The following is a 15484-nucleotide window of genomic DNA, read 5'->3' as shown; positions in this document are numbered from 1 at the left end:
AGCACTTTTTTTCCAAATATAAATTAGCTGGTTAATTATTCAGTGAAATTACTTATGATGGATGAAATAGCCAAACAATTACGTCAAGTAAGACTTTCCAAAAAAGTTAAAAAACAATCCACTGGACTGTGTTTCCAAGTTTCAGAAATAGCGTTGAGTTTGAGGATTTATAGAGTGAACATGCAAATTCAACGGGTCCGCCCCTTTGGAATGGGGGTAATTTGGGTTCTTTGTTTGGCTGCAATACTCAGTACTGGTCTATGTCTCTGAAAGGGGTCATTAGGGGGAATTGTTGGCCTCGTTGAACAGGCGACATGTTCTGTTCTCCTGTATGGGGGTGGGGTTGCGATGATAGCGGGAAAATCTTGACTGAGAATCTTCACCGCTATAGTCAGAGTAGTGATATTTTATCAAGATATAGCTTAAGTTAATTTAAAAAGTATGGTGCTGGAAATCTACTCCTAAAAGAGTATTTTTGTCAAATCAATTCTAAAGTAACAGTAACTGAGTACATTTAGCTAGTTACTACCCACCTCTGTACAGAGCCAATTTAGAAACAAACTGTCTAAGCAGGCATCCCCAAAGTCGGTCCTCGAGGGCCACCGTCCTGCAGGTTTTAGAGGTTTCTCTGCTCCAGCACAGCTGATTTACATTGATAATTGATTTACAGGCTGTTGCTGAACTGCAGTCATCAGAATCAGCTTTGCTAAAGCAGGGAAACCTCTAAAACCTGCAGGACAGCGGCCCTCGAGGGCAGACTTTGGGGATGCCTGGTCTAAAGCAATGATTGCTTCTGTGTCTTATATAAGAATCAGTGCTTTATTTAGCTGCTTCAGTGACATAAAAGTACATGTTGTTAAGGTGTTGTAATGGGTAACACTTTTATAGACTTAGGTTTAAACTGGAAATAAACTGGGATGAGGTTTCCTGATAAAACAGTGCATTGCATAATTGTTCATAACCCAGTAGCCGTTCAACATTATGTGACACAAAACTCCTACAAAGTAGGACATCATTATGCATTAGAAGTAAATAAATGCTATTTTTCCACAATTACTTTTAAAAAATAAACCTCTGAAAATGCTGTGTTGTATTTATATTCACCCTTTTCAAAATACAGTGCAACCCACTGCCTGTCAGAAGTAGATGAATGTGTGCATAGAGGGAATTAACCTGTTTGTTACTGAATCTCAGTGTAAAGTTCAGTATCTCAGCTTGTTAATGAAGGCCTCACTTGTTTTTTTTTTGTTTTTTTTTTATTTTTTATTTTTTTTTACAGAGAATTAATGAACAAACAGTAAAAAAAAAAAAAAGAAAGATCAGGAAAAGGAGCAGTTAGGTCAAGTTTCGTAAATTATAAACAACATCCAATGTTTTAAAGTAACCAAGAGTTAGATCTGCTGACCTCAAGACTATTATTCATGTACTGAATGTACAAAATTAAGGATTATAAAAGAGTGCCAAAAAGAAAGTTGCTTGGAAAAACAGCCCCAAGAGGTCATGTTTAAAGTTCACCGTAAGTCTTTTAAAGCATTGATTCCCAAAGCTGTAAAAAGTTATGATTTCTTTTGCAATGCACCGTAATCTAGAACCCACTGCAAGGTTAATTTTAGAAATTTAGATGTATTGAAAGGAATTACAATTCAGCCTGGAATACTACAGTGTTAAAATGAATTACAGCAACATTTCATGACATGCAATAATACCACAAATGACAGCAAAATCTTTACTCACATCCACAATGAGAAAATCAAGCCAGCACCAGTAGTTGGTAAAATACTTCTTGAAGCCATATGCTATCCATTTGAGGAACATTTCCAGCACAAAAATGTAGGAGAAGACTTTGTCAGCGTACTCCAACACCACCTTAATGACTTTTCTCCTCTCAATGTAGATATCTTCAAATGCCTAACAGAGAACAACGCATGCTCATTTAAAGCTGTTGTTAATCACTGTTTCAGGAAGTTGGTGTGGTCCTCTGGCACCCTTACCAAAGCCCCGCTGCTGAGCAGGATCATGAAGATGATGAAGGTCTCAAACCAGCTGTGTTCTACGATCTGGTAGCAGGTCTTCCTCAGCCTCCACCAAGCTTGACCCAATCCACGGCTGGTGTCGATGTCACAGCATTGACAATACCTTAAACACACTGTCACGATAGTAATGTAATAAAAGATAGGAAAATTACTTAGACCAAAGTGAGTACCTCTAGTTTAATGTCTGTCTGTCTGTCTGTCTGTCTTTGTGTACTTGCATGTTATTTTGACATTTTTAACATATTTTTTTTTAGGATTTAAAAAAGTTTAGTTTAAAGGCACACTGTGTAACTTTTTGCCACTTAATAAACGTACATTTTTTTATTGCAAAACAGGAAAAAAAAATGACAGCATGTTACATTTTTACTGTACTGCATCAATCTTCATCTTGATTTTCTCTATTTTGAAAAATGTATGTTTGGTAATTGCTATGTTTACTGTGGTTACTTTCGTCTTTTAGGCTAACTCTTTATTTCATAATTAGAATAAATTTCTTGTTTTCAAAGTTGTGAAAAGCTCACTTACAGTCAGGGAAGCAGTTTTCTGGGTCCATACTATCATCATCCAGCTCCAATAGGTCATCTTCCTCTTCTCCAGGCTTCCTCATATCCACTGTGCTTCCTTCTGAGAGGCTAATCTTCTCCTGGAGGGGTAGACAATTCACTGTTAATACACAACTCTCAATTTTAATGCACGAATAAATGTGGATTGGGCATTTGCAACAGTAACAGGATGTAATCTGTTTACAGAGCAGGAAAAACAATGGATTTGCCCAAAATGTGGGAGCCAATAGGGATTGATTCCATTAGGATTGGCTCACCCAGTTCCATTGCTTTGACTTTTAGAGTCCTCTGGGCTGTACAACAACTTTAAGGAGATTTTTTTCTGTTTACGAAAAGCAGCATATTTCCAGAGATTTTTAGGAAAAAGGTGCAGACTCAATCCAATAAAACAGTATGGAGTTTAATCCAGCAATAATCAGAGGACCTAGGGACCAGATTACCAGCATCACCAATTTTATTGTCAATAAACAGAGCAGTAACAGCGGTGTGACAACAGAGCAACAGAGACACTATGATAAGAAACAGTCATATCTCTAAAGTGGGTTTAGAAAATTTGAACTAGTTATCAACCATATTCTTGTCAACTGTGTGTGTTTAACGCTCTATACATGCAGAATTCAGCCTTCTTGTTGCTGTGAGCAGCTGCTGATGCTGCGTTAAGCTGATGGCGGGTTGAAGGCGGGTGGTGTGATGTAGAGCATAGACAGCAGGCTGTTCAGCTCAGCCCTGGCTCTGCTCAACTGTTGGAGCTTAATCTGCTCTACAAAGCCTGGCTTCACATCTGGCCCGCTCCTGTCCGCTCGCCAAACAGACAGGCAGGAAAAGGAAAAGACCTAACCTCCACCTTAACACACGCCACAAGCTCAGGATTCAATTACTAGCTTTTCTGTGTAACTGAAACCAAGGTGACCTCATGTCATTGGATGTGCTGCATAAAAAGGCCATACCTTTTTGCACTCATTAAAAATGGCCAGATCCAAATAATTATCGATGGCAATTCTTTCTGTAGGCAAACTGTGGACTTCTGTGGGCTAAGCTAACCCTTAAAGCTAGCTGGCCCCAAAACTCAATTGCCAAATATTTCATGCTGAAATAAAGCACATACCATCTGCAAACCCACCTTGTTATGTCGGGTTTTTGTGATTTGAAGAGATTAGACAATGTATCTTTTTTTTCCTCTTTGTGACATGTATTCTTTTCACTTGAACTTGAAAACAAATAAACTTGCTCTGAGAAAATGTCTTAAAAGAAAGTAATCGGATTGCACAACTTTGTACAGCCTTATGCAAATACTTTAATAAAGCACCTTTGGGTTTATTTCAGTATTCACTCTTATTGGGTAAACACCTAACATCAGTCACAGTGGATCGAAATATCTAGAAATGAGTTTCAGCTGAACAAGTGACGTCACAACAGTGATGTCACAAAAAAACCTAGATGTTTTTTCCAAAATGGTAAGACGACAAAAAAAACTACAGAAAAAACAGAAATTGGTAATTGAAGTTGCTGAGAGAGTGGCAGCATGACAGCGCACCAGTTTGAGTCATACATGCAACAAATGTCTAATTTTTAAAAAAAAATGTCTGGACTAAAAGTGTAAAACTGATGATTTAAAAAAAAAAAAAAACATCCATGTCTTGCTAATATCCTCTAAAGGTAAAACAGAGTGCCTTCTGTTTCGGAATCTCCAGATCCACAGTGAGACAGACTGCTTCATCTACAACAACTTATTAAAGAAACACATAAAGGAATTACATTTATATTTCCTTTGGATGCAATCTTGAATTGCAGTGAATTGCACAGTGTGTAATGGTTTAATGAAACCCACACTGACCTTAAAGCCCTCAGGACCAGAAAGCATGTTTTGGCAGTAAAAGGCAAAAAAATCACCAAAAAAACACAAGACACATAATGAGACATGGTGTTGGCAGCATTATGCTCTGTAGTTGCTTTTACTCAGAACTTGTTTTTTGCTGATGTGACAAAAACTTTTCCAAAAACCAGCAAGTTTTAAAAATTTTGCTACAACCATGAAGATGTGATATTTTATACATGGCCCAGATTTCTCATGTTGATGGACTTGATTGAACTTTATTGGTTTTACATTGGAGAAATGTACCTCTGTATTTAACCCACCCCCTTGAGGAGCAGTGGGCTGCCATCATGAGGCACCCAGGGAGCAATGTGGGGTTCAGGGTCTTATTCAGAAACCCAGAGTGGCAGTCTGTGGGAGTGGGGCTCAAACTCAAAACGTCAGGAATTAAAGCTCTATGCCCTAACCACTAGACTTCCATTGCCCGATATTTTATTAATGCTGAGTATTTATTTTATTTAACTTTCTACACAAAAGATTTTTATTCACGCTGTTGCACACCTGCAAGGCTACACAGTGTCTAGGCATCAGGAGTTTTTTTTTTTCAAAGTGAGATATTTAGGAAAGGAGCTAAGCTAAATCTACATTACTGTGTTTGTTCCAAATTGTCGTAGTAAGTGAAATCCTTTGACCGGAACAAAAGGATTAATGGCAAAGATTGTATCTGCTCTCCCTCGTAAGGATTAATAAATGCTGCTTAAATGAAGTCCACTAATTTGACTAGTGTTTCTTTTTAAAACACAACCTTCTGAATTAAATCAAAGGTTACATTCAGTACCAATCAATGGGGGTGGAAGTGGTAGTTGTAATGGGGATCCATACTTGCAGTTGAGTTATGGGAACCATTTTTTCTTTGTTTTCTTCAAACATATCCATTTGTTTAGTATTGAACTTTACAGTAGTAGTGTGTTTTTCACCTACCTAGGAAAGGATGTCATTAGAGCTCCTAATCAACATTAAACATATTTAATATATTAGTTGAATCGGGCTACTAATTGATTTATAGCCAGTTGTACTTAGTGCCTTGTAAACTTATGCCCCTTAAACCCTTTCACGTTTTGTCACATTGGTAACATGCATCTATCAATCTTTTTTTTAACCCTGACTAGCACATCTAAATAAAAGCATCCCCACAGCATGATGTTGCTACTATTACCACTGCTCATTACTGCTCATTTGATCCACCTGTTTCTGCCTCTATTTAATGTACATGCATCTAGCTATCAGTGCCAGATTATCTGGTGAGAGGGGTGAGATGGGTTAGCATACCATACTGTTTCTGATTTCCTGATCCTGACCTGATGTGCCTCTCAACCACTGAGCCTGCCTGATCTGAATGGTCAGTCTTAACCAGCCTGTTCCTGTTCTCATCGGTATCCCTGACCAGGCTCCAGACTCCTGCACGTTTTCCCCCGGGCTGCAGCATCTGGGACACTGTGGGCGGCGCCCTGAACTGTTAAACCAGGTTAGTGACTCACATGGATAATTATCCGTCAGATTATACTAGTCAATAACCTGTGTTTTTCTCTAACAGAGTTTCCAGTGATAGACGCTCTAGCCGCTAAGCTGTAATGAGCAACCGGGCAGAGTTAGACAGGTGAGTGGAATGAGCATTTAAGGCAGCTATCAGCGCCAAGATCATGACACCTTCTGAACTACTGAAACATACTGAGGTCCAATTATATGCTGATAAAAATATTAGGAGACATCTGAAGGCTATTGGTTCCACTGGACCAGTGATTGGTTCTAAAATTAGGAAGCATTAATTAGCTTAACAGGCTTACATGCTTTCTGTAAGGCCCCTTAAAGGCCTTGGGATCCAAACATCAAAGAAAAAAAAAATCCACTGCCCTTTGAGGTATTATTTTACCCAAGTATCCGCACTCTAAAAAATGTTGATATTATCCACTCAAAAGCTTTACCCATTATGAGTTATATTTAGGGTAGTAGGGTTATTTTTATGAGACTTGTTTTTTTTTTTTTTGGTGCAACTATATGCTGGGTCACAAAGTTTTTAAAATCCATCAACCCAACATACATTGGTTGACCCGGCACCTGGATTAATCGGGCTTTTAGCTCATCACCTGGGCTTGTAACTGATCGTCTGCCCTAACCCCTAATCCTTCAATCATTATATAGAGCGGTGACTATATAATGGACTTTACAGTAAACTCTTTTAAATGACCGTTTGGCCTGATGAGCACTACTTTTTTCACTCCCCGTTGGTCAAGTGACCCATGATGCCAGCACCATCTTTGTTCTTTCTCAACAGCAAACCAGATCACATGATGCTCTGCCATGAAAACTCTTGCAAAGCAATCAGGGAATATATCTGCACGTCTAATGACCATAATCACCACTTTTCAAGGTGCATTGTGGGAAATTTTGAGTCCAATACTTTTTTCATCCACTAGACATTCAGACATAGAAAATGTCATAACCACTATATAGTGCTCTATATAGCGGTTCGGGCGAACATTCAGACACAGCCATAGAAAGACGAACTCTACCATACAACACACCCTGTGCATAACTGTGCCAAACTACATGCTCTATCCACCATTAGCTCACACATTTGGAGCACCTTACTGACTATTTTCATTGCAAGTCATCAATAAAAAAAATGTGTGCACAGAACATGTCTAATTAACAGTGTCTGTGTTGTGTGACTTTATATTAGTGTCTGTTATACTAGTTGGTGGGTTTGGCTTAAATAGCAAGCCACTTAGCTGTTATCATGGACACACACACGTATCATTATCATTTGGGATTTACTGAATGATCTAATTAAAATAGTTAATAAATTACTTTGGTGTTTGAGTTTATTTTAAGGTTCTTAGCTGTTTCTCCAGCCAGCAGGCAGATTAGCCTGCTGGCTAATCTGCCTGCTAGTTAATTTGCCAACTAGCGTTTGCCGGAGCGTAAGAGTTTGTTTTTTGTGCATCTTAGATCTCCTCTGAAATATTCCACATAAATACCAAGCTTTAATTCAGTTTTCTTAAAGTTACCTTTAAGTCTGTGTTTCTTGTTTCTGATAAATTGTTAGTTAGTTCCTCTGTTGCTGTTTGTAAAAATAAGATAAGCTCTTTTCTAAACTGCAAAAAAGCAAAAGTAGTGGGATAAATAACCTAGCAGTGCTACAATTGATTCCCTGATCTTGCACATAAATTAATTAATTCATCCACACACTGATGATGGCTGGTTTCACTGTAGCCACAGCTGCCCTGGTTTCACTAAAGAAACAAAGCTACACAGGTGCAATCGTGCGCCATCGTGCTCACTGACCACCATCAGTCGGCAATGCATTTGAAGGGTCACACAACAACAAACTGAGGGAGCTTGGGTTGAAACTGGTCACCTTCCAATTGTAGGGTGACTTCCTGCACCCTACCCCACTGTTGCTGCCAAATAATGGATTCATTCCATTTTATTCCTGAAGAGCACAAAGTCTATAGCCAATTGCAGCAGACAGAGAGCAGGCAAACATTTAAAAAGGAAAAAACACCTTTAGATGAAAAAAAATCACCTTTAGGCTAGGTTTCTAAAAAAAAAACGTTATATGTCTAAAATTTTAACAAAACTTTAACAATGCATGACGGGCCTCCTCATCAAATGTCCTGCAGACAAACAGACCAAAGGGACAACAACATAAAAAAATAAAACAAATATCTCTTCCAGTTTAACCAAAACAATGGCTAATCTTAAATATACAACAAAGGATTGTTGACTTTTCATTAAACTCAACTTTCCAAGATCATTAAGGGCAGAGGTCTTCAACAGGGGGTCCGCGACCCCTAGGGGGTCCACGAGGTACTGCAGTTTTGGTTGATATTCTTTTTTTTATATTACCCCTGCAATTTTTTTCCCCACTAAATGAAATGTCATTAAATACGCATTAACATGAATTCAACACACTGTAGTAAACAGATAAATGGAGGCAGAACATTATTCAGCGACACACAGGAGCTCTTTCAAGCTGAGCACCATTTCATTCACAACACCTGTCTCATCAACCAGGACTCAGAATCAGAAATACTTTAATAATCCCATGGAGTAATTACTTTTTTTTTTACATTACTCCGTAAGTAATAGAGTAACTATAGGGCCAGTTTGATATAACACAATTTCAAACAATATATATAATTAAGGGGCCCTGGTCCATCTCGGCATCAATTTGGGGGTCCTTGGTCTGGAAAACGTTGAAGACCCCTGATTTAGGCCAAATATATATGGGAGTTTTTATATACACTGTGCAAAAGAAATTGCATATCCTGTGCTTGGCTTTAAACTTGTTTTGCCTGGATTATAGAATCCAATCTATCCAGTTGAGATAAATAAAACAAATAAAAAATCCAACTCTGTCCAAAAAATAACCCGGCCCAAGGCGCCCCACAAAAAATCAATAATTTCTCAACCTGACCGAAACTGAGGGTTACCAATAGGGACTGCTGTTAACCCTTCCATCATTATTTTGGATCTCATGATTTTTAGGCAAAATATCAGGGTATGGTTAATTCCTGTATTTTTTTATATTGCCAAACTTAACTCCATTTTTCCATTTAATAATTATTAATAATTTTGAGCTAAGATCGGATTATTGCAGTTCCTCAGTCACTTGATTGTAAAGCCTTAAAACAGTTAAAATGCTGCCATCAGGCTTCTGACAAAGGCCTTCAAGTTTTCAAATCTTGATACTATGCATTCGGTTTAATTCAAGTATAATTCGAGTATAATTCAAAATTGTTTTACTGACTTGGAGAGCTCTTTAGGACAGGAATATGCACTCATAGGCCCCTGACTTGCTGTTATAATAGCCTGCTGATGCTGCCTGTACAACAGAACTCTTTTCCTTTGCACCAAGAAATAAGCACCTTATCCACTAGCTCCACTTGGTCTGGCTGTACTCCACCCCACCAGCTTTCAAACATTTCCATTACTGCTTGTTCTGTACAGATACTAGCTTTCTTGGTGTCGCGAATCTCTGAGGGACACCAGAAATGTAAAATAATGTAAAATCATTGATGGAAATGTGTGAAAACTGGTAAGGTAGAGTAGAGCGAAGCCAGGTGGAGGCAGTGGATAAGCTAGGCAGATTCATGTGTTTTTAAATCTACTTTCTATTTTCTCTTTTTTTTTATGCATTCTTGTCTTTTGGGCTGTTATATACTTTTTTTGTAAAGCACTTTGTGAATATCTTATTTTATTTTCATCTGGAACAGTGTGTAAGTACCTCATTACGTTATGTGGAAAATTATTTAGCATGCTTTTGACATAAAGACATACTTTTTTCATGAGAGGTTTAGTTGTTTGAGAGCAAGAGGGTACCTCTCAACTAGCAACATTTTCTTTCCATGTTTGGAGCCAAGATAAAAGCTAAAAGGAAATGTCCCAACTTGTTGAATATTTCATATAGTTTAACAGTCTGATGATGCTGCAACATTGTCACCAACAGCAGCCACAGCAGCCGTTGTGTGCAAAACAAAAGAAAGCAAAACAACCCAACAGCTTAAATATAGCACTTGATATTTTTTAAAGTCAGTTGTCTAAGCAAATGTATCTTTCAAAGTATTTTAAAGATATAGTTATATAATCTTCAGAACAACATATGACTTTGAAGTCAATCTTACTGGTTTGTTGTCTTCATCCTCTGATGACTCTGAATTCTCCTCTTCCAGGAACTCCACGTCTGACTCTCCGGGAGCGATGGGAACGATAACAGTCAAGTTTGGGTTGGTCATATAACTGTCCTCTTCAGGTATGATGTACTTTCCTCCGTAGCTTCCAATAGTTCCCCCATTGCTTTCTATATGATTTCCAACTACCGGCTCAGCCTGGGTGGCTTTTTTGGCCTTCTGCTTGTGCTTTCTCAAGCCATGGCTGAAGAAGTCAACGATATTCCTAGAAAGCCAAGAAACGCCGATTTGGATGCGACCGATGGCAATCTGAATGTTGTTCAGGTCGCCATCTTCTTCAGGAGCGGATAGGTTGTCAGAGCTGAAAGAGCTGAGCAATAGGGCAAGAAAGAGATTCAGCACCTGTGGATAGACAAAAATAATGTTATTTAACTCACAAATTCAACTGATTATTTAAAAAAAAAAACTCTGATAGATATTTTTCACCATTAAAACTCTTGCAAAAAACATCCATATCTGCAGAGATTTTTCACATTTGATCACATTATAATCACAAACTTGGATATATGGAAAAAATCACAACCAAAACTCCTAGTTTACATATGCAAAACACATGTTTGATGTTTTATTTATAAACTGGTGAATCAATTGCCTCTGGAAAACAACTAGTAGAGAGCTTAGATAGACATTAGGGATCCAAACGCATCATAAAGACTGCAGAAAAAATACAACTTTTGACCTACACAAAATGAACAGTGTGGAGAGAAACTATCAACATCCCCCTGAACACACGATCTCTGTAGTTACACAAGGAAGTGGCAGCATCATCCTGAGGTAAGGCTGTTAGCAGCAGGGATAGGTAGGCTGATGGAGGGGACTGAGGGCAATCCTGGATGAAAACATCGGAAGCTGCAGTAAAAACCTGGGGTAGATTTATAGTTTGCGGAGACCCAGACATAGGCAGAACAGGAATTCACAGCATCCAATTGAGACCCTGTGACAAGATCTGACAATATTTGTTTACCAATTTTTTTTTTTTTGACTGACAATAAGATTTGAAAAATATAATAGGGAAAAAAGTGTCAGTTTTAAACATGACAAAACACTTTTAAAAGCAGCTGAGCTATTCTTCCATAAAAGCACAACATTAAACAGCCTTTGTTCAAAAGGATAAGAAGGAATAATACCAGACTTGTCCCATATATTTGTCAACATTGGTAAATCCTGCCTGATAATTCAGGAGGATATTCTACAATATATGCTTAACATATATGGAATCAGCTGTTACATCCCTCCCCTTAAGTCAAGGTTCAAAGCATACAACTCAAAAGTAATCTGTCAGCTGGCTTAGTGTGTGCTGGCTGTGTGCACGCTCACACTTGCTGTGCACATCCCACTGGTGCTATGCACAGTTGGTAAGGATCATCTTTAGCTGCTGAGCCAGCCAGTGATGGGAAGCATGAGCAGATAATTTGTGATAAACTCCCTGTTCTCACCCCGGGCAGCATGGATTATCCTTTAGATAGACTGCTTCCCCACAACTATTATGTAGAGAAAGTTTCTATGCAATAAAATCCAATAAGAGTGCTGTTTTAATTAGCATTTTGACCTACAATGGCAGCAGAGGGGCTTAATCAGATTTTAAAAGAAAACTTATAGCTACATACTGCTAATGTCTAGGGACGTCATCTATGTTAAGTAAAAAAATTCATGAATCATGAAACTGATGCTGTATCACTTCCTTGTCCCTTGACAACTGATGCAAGGCTGTGACTACCATGCTTGCTGAGTTTGGGCTTTAGAAAGAGATGCTGACCTCAACCCATTTTGTTGCTGTGGCCCTTCAAAAAAATTACATGAAGAATTTTTAATCCGGGCTTGAAGGCCAGAGGGTTTCAGAAGCAATTTCCCTCTAAAATATGCAACTAAAATAAATAAATAGCACTACACAATTATGATGTCTAAATGCAACATTGTAGTACCAGTGGTAAGATATTTTTCCAATGGAAGCACCATCACAGCTGTCTCACCTAGAGTTTTCTTTTTCTTTAAAACTGAGTGAAAACTCCATAAAAGCCATTGAAACCTATGAGACACCTCAGATTGTATAACGCTGTTATGTGGTTGCCATGACACAGATGAATTTAGGCAGGCATTAACATCTTTGCTATACACACATGGACAAAATTGTTGATACTCCTCATTTAATGGAAGAAAAACCCACAATGGTCACAGAAATAACTTGGAAAGAAGCCTGCTTTTTCTCAAGAATGTCTTTATTACTGCTGTTCAAAAAAGACCTATCATTTCAGAGAATAAAAAAACAACTTTGAGTCATGTTTGAACTGATGCAGGTTGCTCTGTGTTCTAGTCACCCGATTTTAATGTATATATTAGGAAACTAGAGGGTGTTAGCTTTCAAATAATGCATTACAGATGTAATTTGGGCTTACAGTTCCTAAGTTATTTGCTTTCCATTTGGGTATACAAAATAGGCGAGGATTACCCAAAATGATGTGGATGTTAAGAGAATAAATCTCTGCAGTCTTCAAGTGCTCAGTTAGATGCTTATGGTATTGAAAGACACAAAGTCAAGCCCTCCCTCTACAAAACACCTGAATTAGGTGTGATTTATTTTGCTTTGTTCCTGTTATCAACAATTTGTTGAAAGCTTAGTCTATGAGAATATAATACAGTGTAATATAATATGTTGATTAAAATTCATGTTCTAAACAAATCTAATATTTACTGAATATGTATAAAAGTAAGAAAAAGGGCTTTTTGGACTTTTCTTTGTGGCATTGCCTGTCAGTCTGAAAACAGGGGTCCCAACTGGAATCTTTCTTATCTTTAATCTAAGATAGATCTTTATAATGTAATTTATCATTAAAAGTTACAGGTTATACATCTAATCCTGCCACTATTGACACCACTGGCAGATTGGTGTTTAACATAGTCTTTCAATCTTACCAACTGATGCCTTATGACAGGAAGTAATTTAATATTTTGGAGTGACCCAGTTAGAAAGCTGACCCGAATCTGACGGGGAAACTAAGGATTATGGACATGAGAAGCAGGCTTTCAAGTTCCAAAGACTTGGAGGTCATGACTGAAGATAAATCATCAATAAGAAAATACCAATAAAATACCATGCCCAAATATATTAGCATTGAAAAGCTGGCTGGTTAGGCATAACTATTTTTAAACTATTGTTATGAAAATGCATCTTTGTCATAGATGTTTGTGATATTTTGTCTCTGAAAAGAACTTCTAGGCTGAATAACTTAAAATCAAACTTTACCTGGGTGTTATTAAATTTGGTCCTTTACATTTCATTTGTATGACTGTATAATTAATTATCTTAACTAGTAAGTAATTGGTGTTGTTTAATGCATTCAACAACACATATGACATATACCGGTACTAGAAAGGGGTTTGGAAACAATGCATTTTAGGGATCAGGACTAAATGAGGGAAAGTGCCAATGGTAAAGCAGCCTGGAATGTGCAGAAAACAGGTGTTAAAAACATATCCAACAGGAAATACTCAAAAAAAATTTTTTTTGAAAAGCTTTAGAGTTAAAAAAAAAAAAAAAAAAAAAAAGCACATCTTTAGCATTTGGATACATTTATAGACAGAAATATGACTATACTACGTTAAATTCAGAGATCTAAAGCCACAATCTATGTAAATAAAGAGTACTGAGATAAAACTGCATTATGTAACTGATGATTTAACATGTCAAGTGTCAGTGTGATACAGATTAAAGGGAAACAACACCAAAAAAATCTGTGTATTTATGATTTGATCTTTTCCTCCCTGACCCTCTATCCATCCAGGACATGTACAGGTCTAAGGTCACTCTGCATGCAAACGGTTTTACCTTAATGCAGATGCTTTGAAGATTGGGCAGTTAAAATGATAAGTTTCAGAGACACTTCATTTTCCCATGCTGTCTGTCTAATGACTAATATATAGTCAGAGGGCTGAGGTATTGCACATATTTATATCGTATTAATCTACTGCCATCTTCTTTTGTAAAAATACCATACAAACACACATTTTTATAGAAAAAAATCTTTCTTCAAAAAAATTTGCATATGTAAATGTCTGTATATTAAAAGAAAGGCGAAACAAAAGTAAAATGCTTTGTTTCTACACACAAATTAGGCCAATAAAGCTGATTCTGGTTTCTCGTTATTTTGACCTACAAGGCAGCAGATTGACAAAAAGGTAACCAGATGGGTGGAACAGTGACTTTAGCGTGCATCCTTTCTTTAGCACTGCGCATCAATGGTTGCACGTTAACTGATTAACCATTTCTAAACATGCACAGCTGCATGCAGTGGAACAGCTGGAGCAACAGAGACACCGTGGCCTCAGTTGATCCCAGTACTCGCTGTTTTTACCATACAGCATAACAACATGTGGAGATGAAGTAAGAAAAACAGATGGATTAAATGTCTTGTAAGCATTGCTTTAAATTCTATCAATCTAGTAAGCTGGTAGTTTTGTTAAAAACAAATCATTTTGCAGCGAATAGTGATTGTTCAAAACCAATTCATCATGTGGTGCAACACAGCAGACCACTGCTGAGATTATCAGTTGAGTTTGTCAGTATTGTTTTGGGTGCTTTTTTATACAAACCAATCAAAACAAAAAAGCCTGTATCATCAAACTAGTGTTCAGATAAAATATGATTAATATGTACTCACACAAGTTCTGAATTTTCTAGTGGATGACTATTCTAGCATGGAGCCTAGGGGGAAGTTCAACTTGATAAACTGACTAGTCGCCTTCATCTGCCTCCGACACCAGCTAATCAGCTTTCAACCACACCTCCATGAAAGCCCAATCAGTCTTAAAAGGTCTCCAATCACACTCCGTCTGCTACCCAAGTGCAGGCGGTGGTTGCGCTATGTCCGACTTCAATTCCGATGACTCCCTTTCAACTCACCTCCAGCCCCTCCTCCACCATCGTAGCTAAAACTTCATCAGAGTTTCATTCTTCCTGGACTCTTAATGTGTTCCCTGTCTGATTTCAACTGGTTTCTTCCCAATGGGGAGTTTTTCCTCTCCACTGTCATTTCATGCTTGCTCATCACGGACAGGTTCTCACAACCTGTGTTATCCAAGCTGGACTTCCATCTTCCAGGTCCCTGAGTGATGCACTAGTATCAGCTTATGCAGTCCACTGGATCTCTCCATACAGCTCAAGCATACCGTCTCGCTAACCAGCAGTCATGAACTGACCAACTTCATCTATCTCCACTTAACCACCAGTTTCAGGCCTGAGGGGAAACATCACTGTTCTTTACTCCTGTTCATGCATATCAAACAATATTTAGCGCTATGATTCCTGCTGAGGTCTGAGCACCAAAG

At 38.0% G+C, this 15484-nt stretch overlaps 1 protein-coding gene across 1 annotated transcript in view; it reads right to left on the bottom strand.

Moving 5' to 3' along the window:
- The window catches only part of LOC107097019 (sodium channel protein type 4 subunit alpha B-like), a 62840-nt gene that overhangs the window by 10313 nt on the left and 37043 nt on the right, over window positions 1-15484 (bottom strand). The window contains exons 17-20 of the mRNA XM_015393981.1: window positions 10097-10504; window positions 2559-2676; window positions 1992-2146; window positions 1735-1908 (exon numbers count right to left, since the gene is read on the bottom strand). Of these exons, the coding sequence (XP_015249467.1) occupies window positions 1735-1908; window positions 1992-2146; window positions 2559-2676; window positions 10097-10504 (855 nt within the window). The remainder of the gene's footprint in view (window positions 1-1734; window positions 1909-1991; window positions 2147-2558; window positions 2677-10096; window positions 10505-15484) is intronic.

This window comes from Cyprinodon variegatus, unplaced genomic scaffold (genome assembly GCF_000732505.1).
Source record: "Cyprinodon variegatus isolate N-32 unplaced genomic scaffold, C_variegatus-1.0 Scaffold666, whole genome shotgun sequence".
NCBI lineage: Eukaryota > Metazoa > Chordata > Actinopteri > Cyprinodontiformes > Cyprinodontidae > Cyprinodon > Cyprinodon variegatus.
This window is presented reverse-complemented; position numbering and strand designations above follow the sequence as displayed.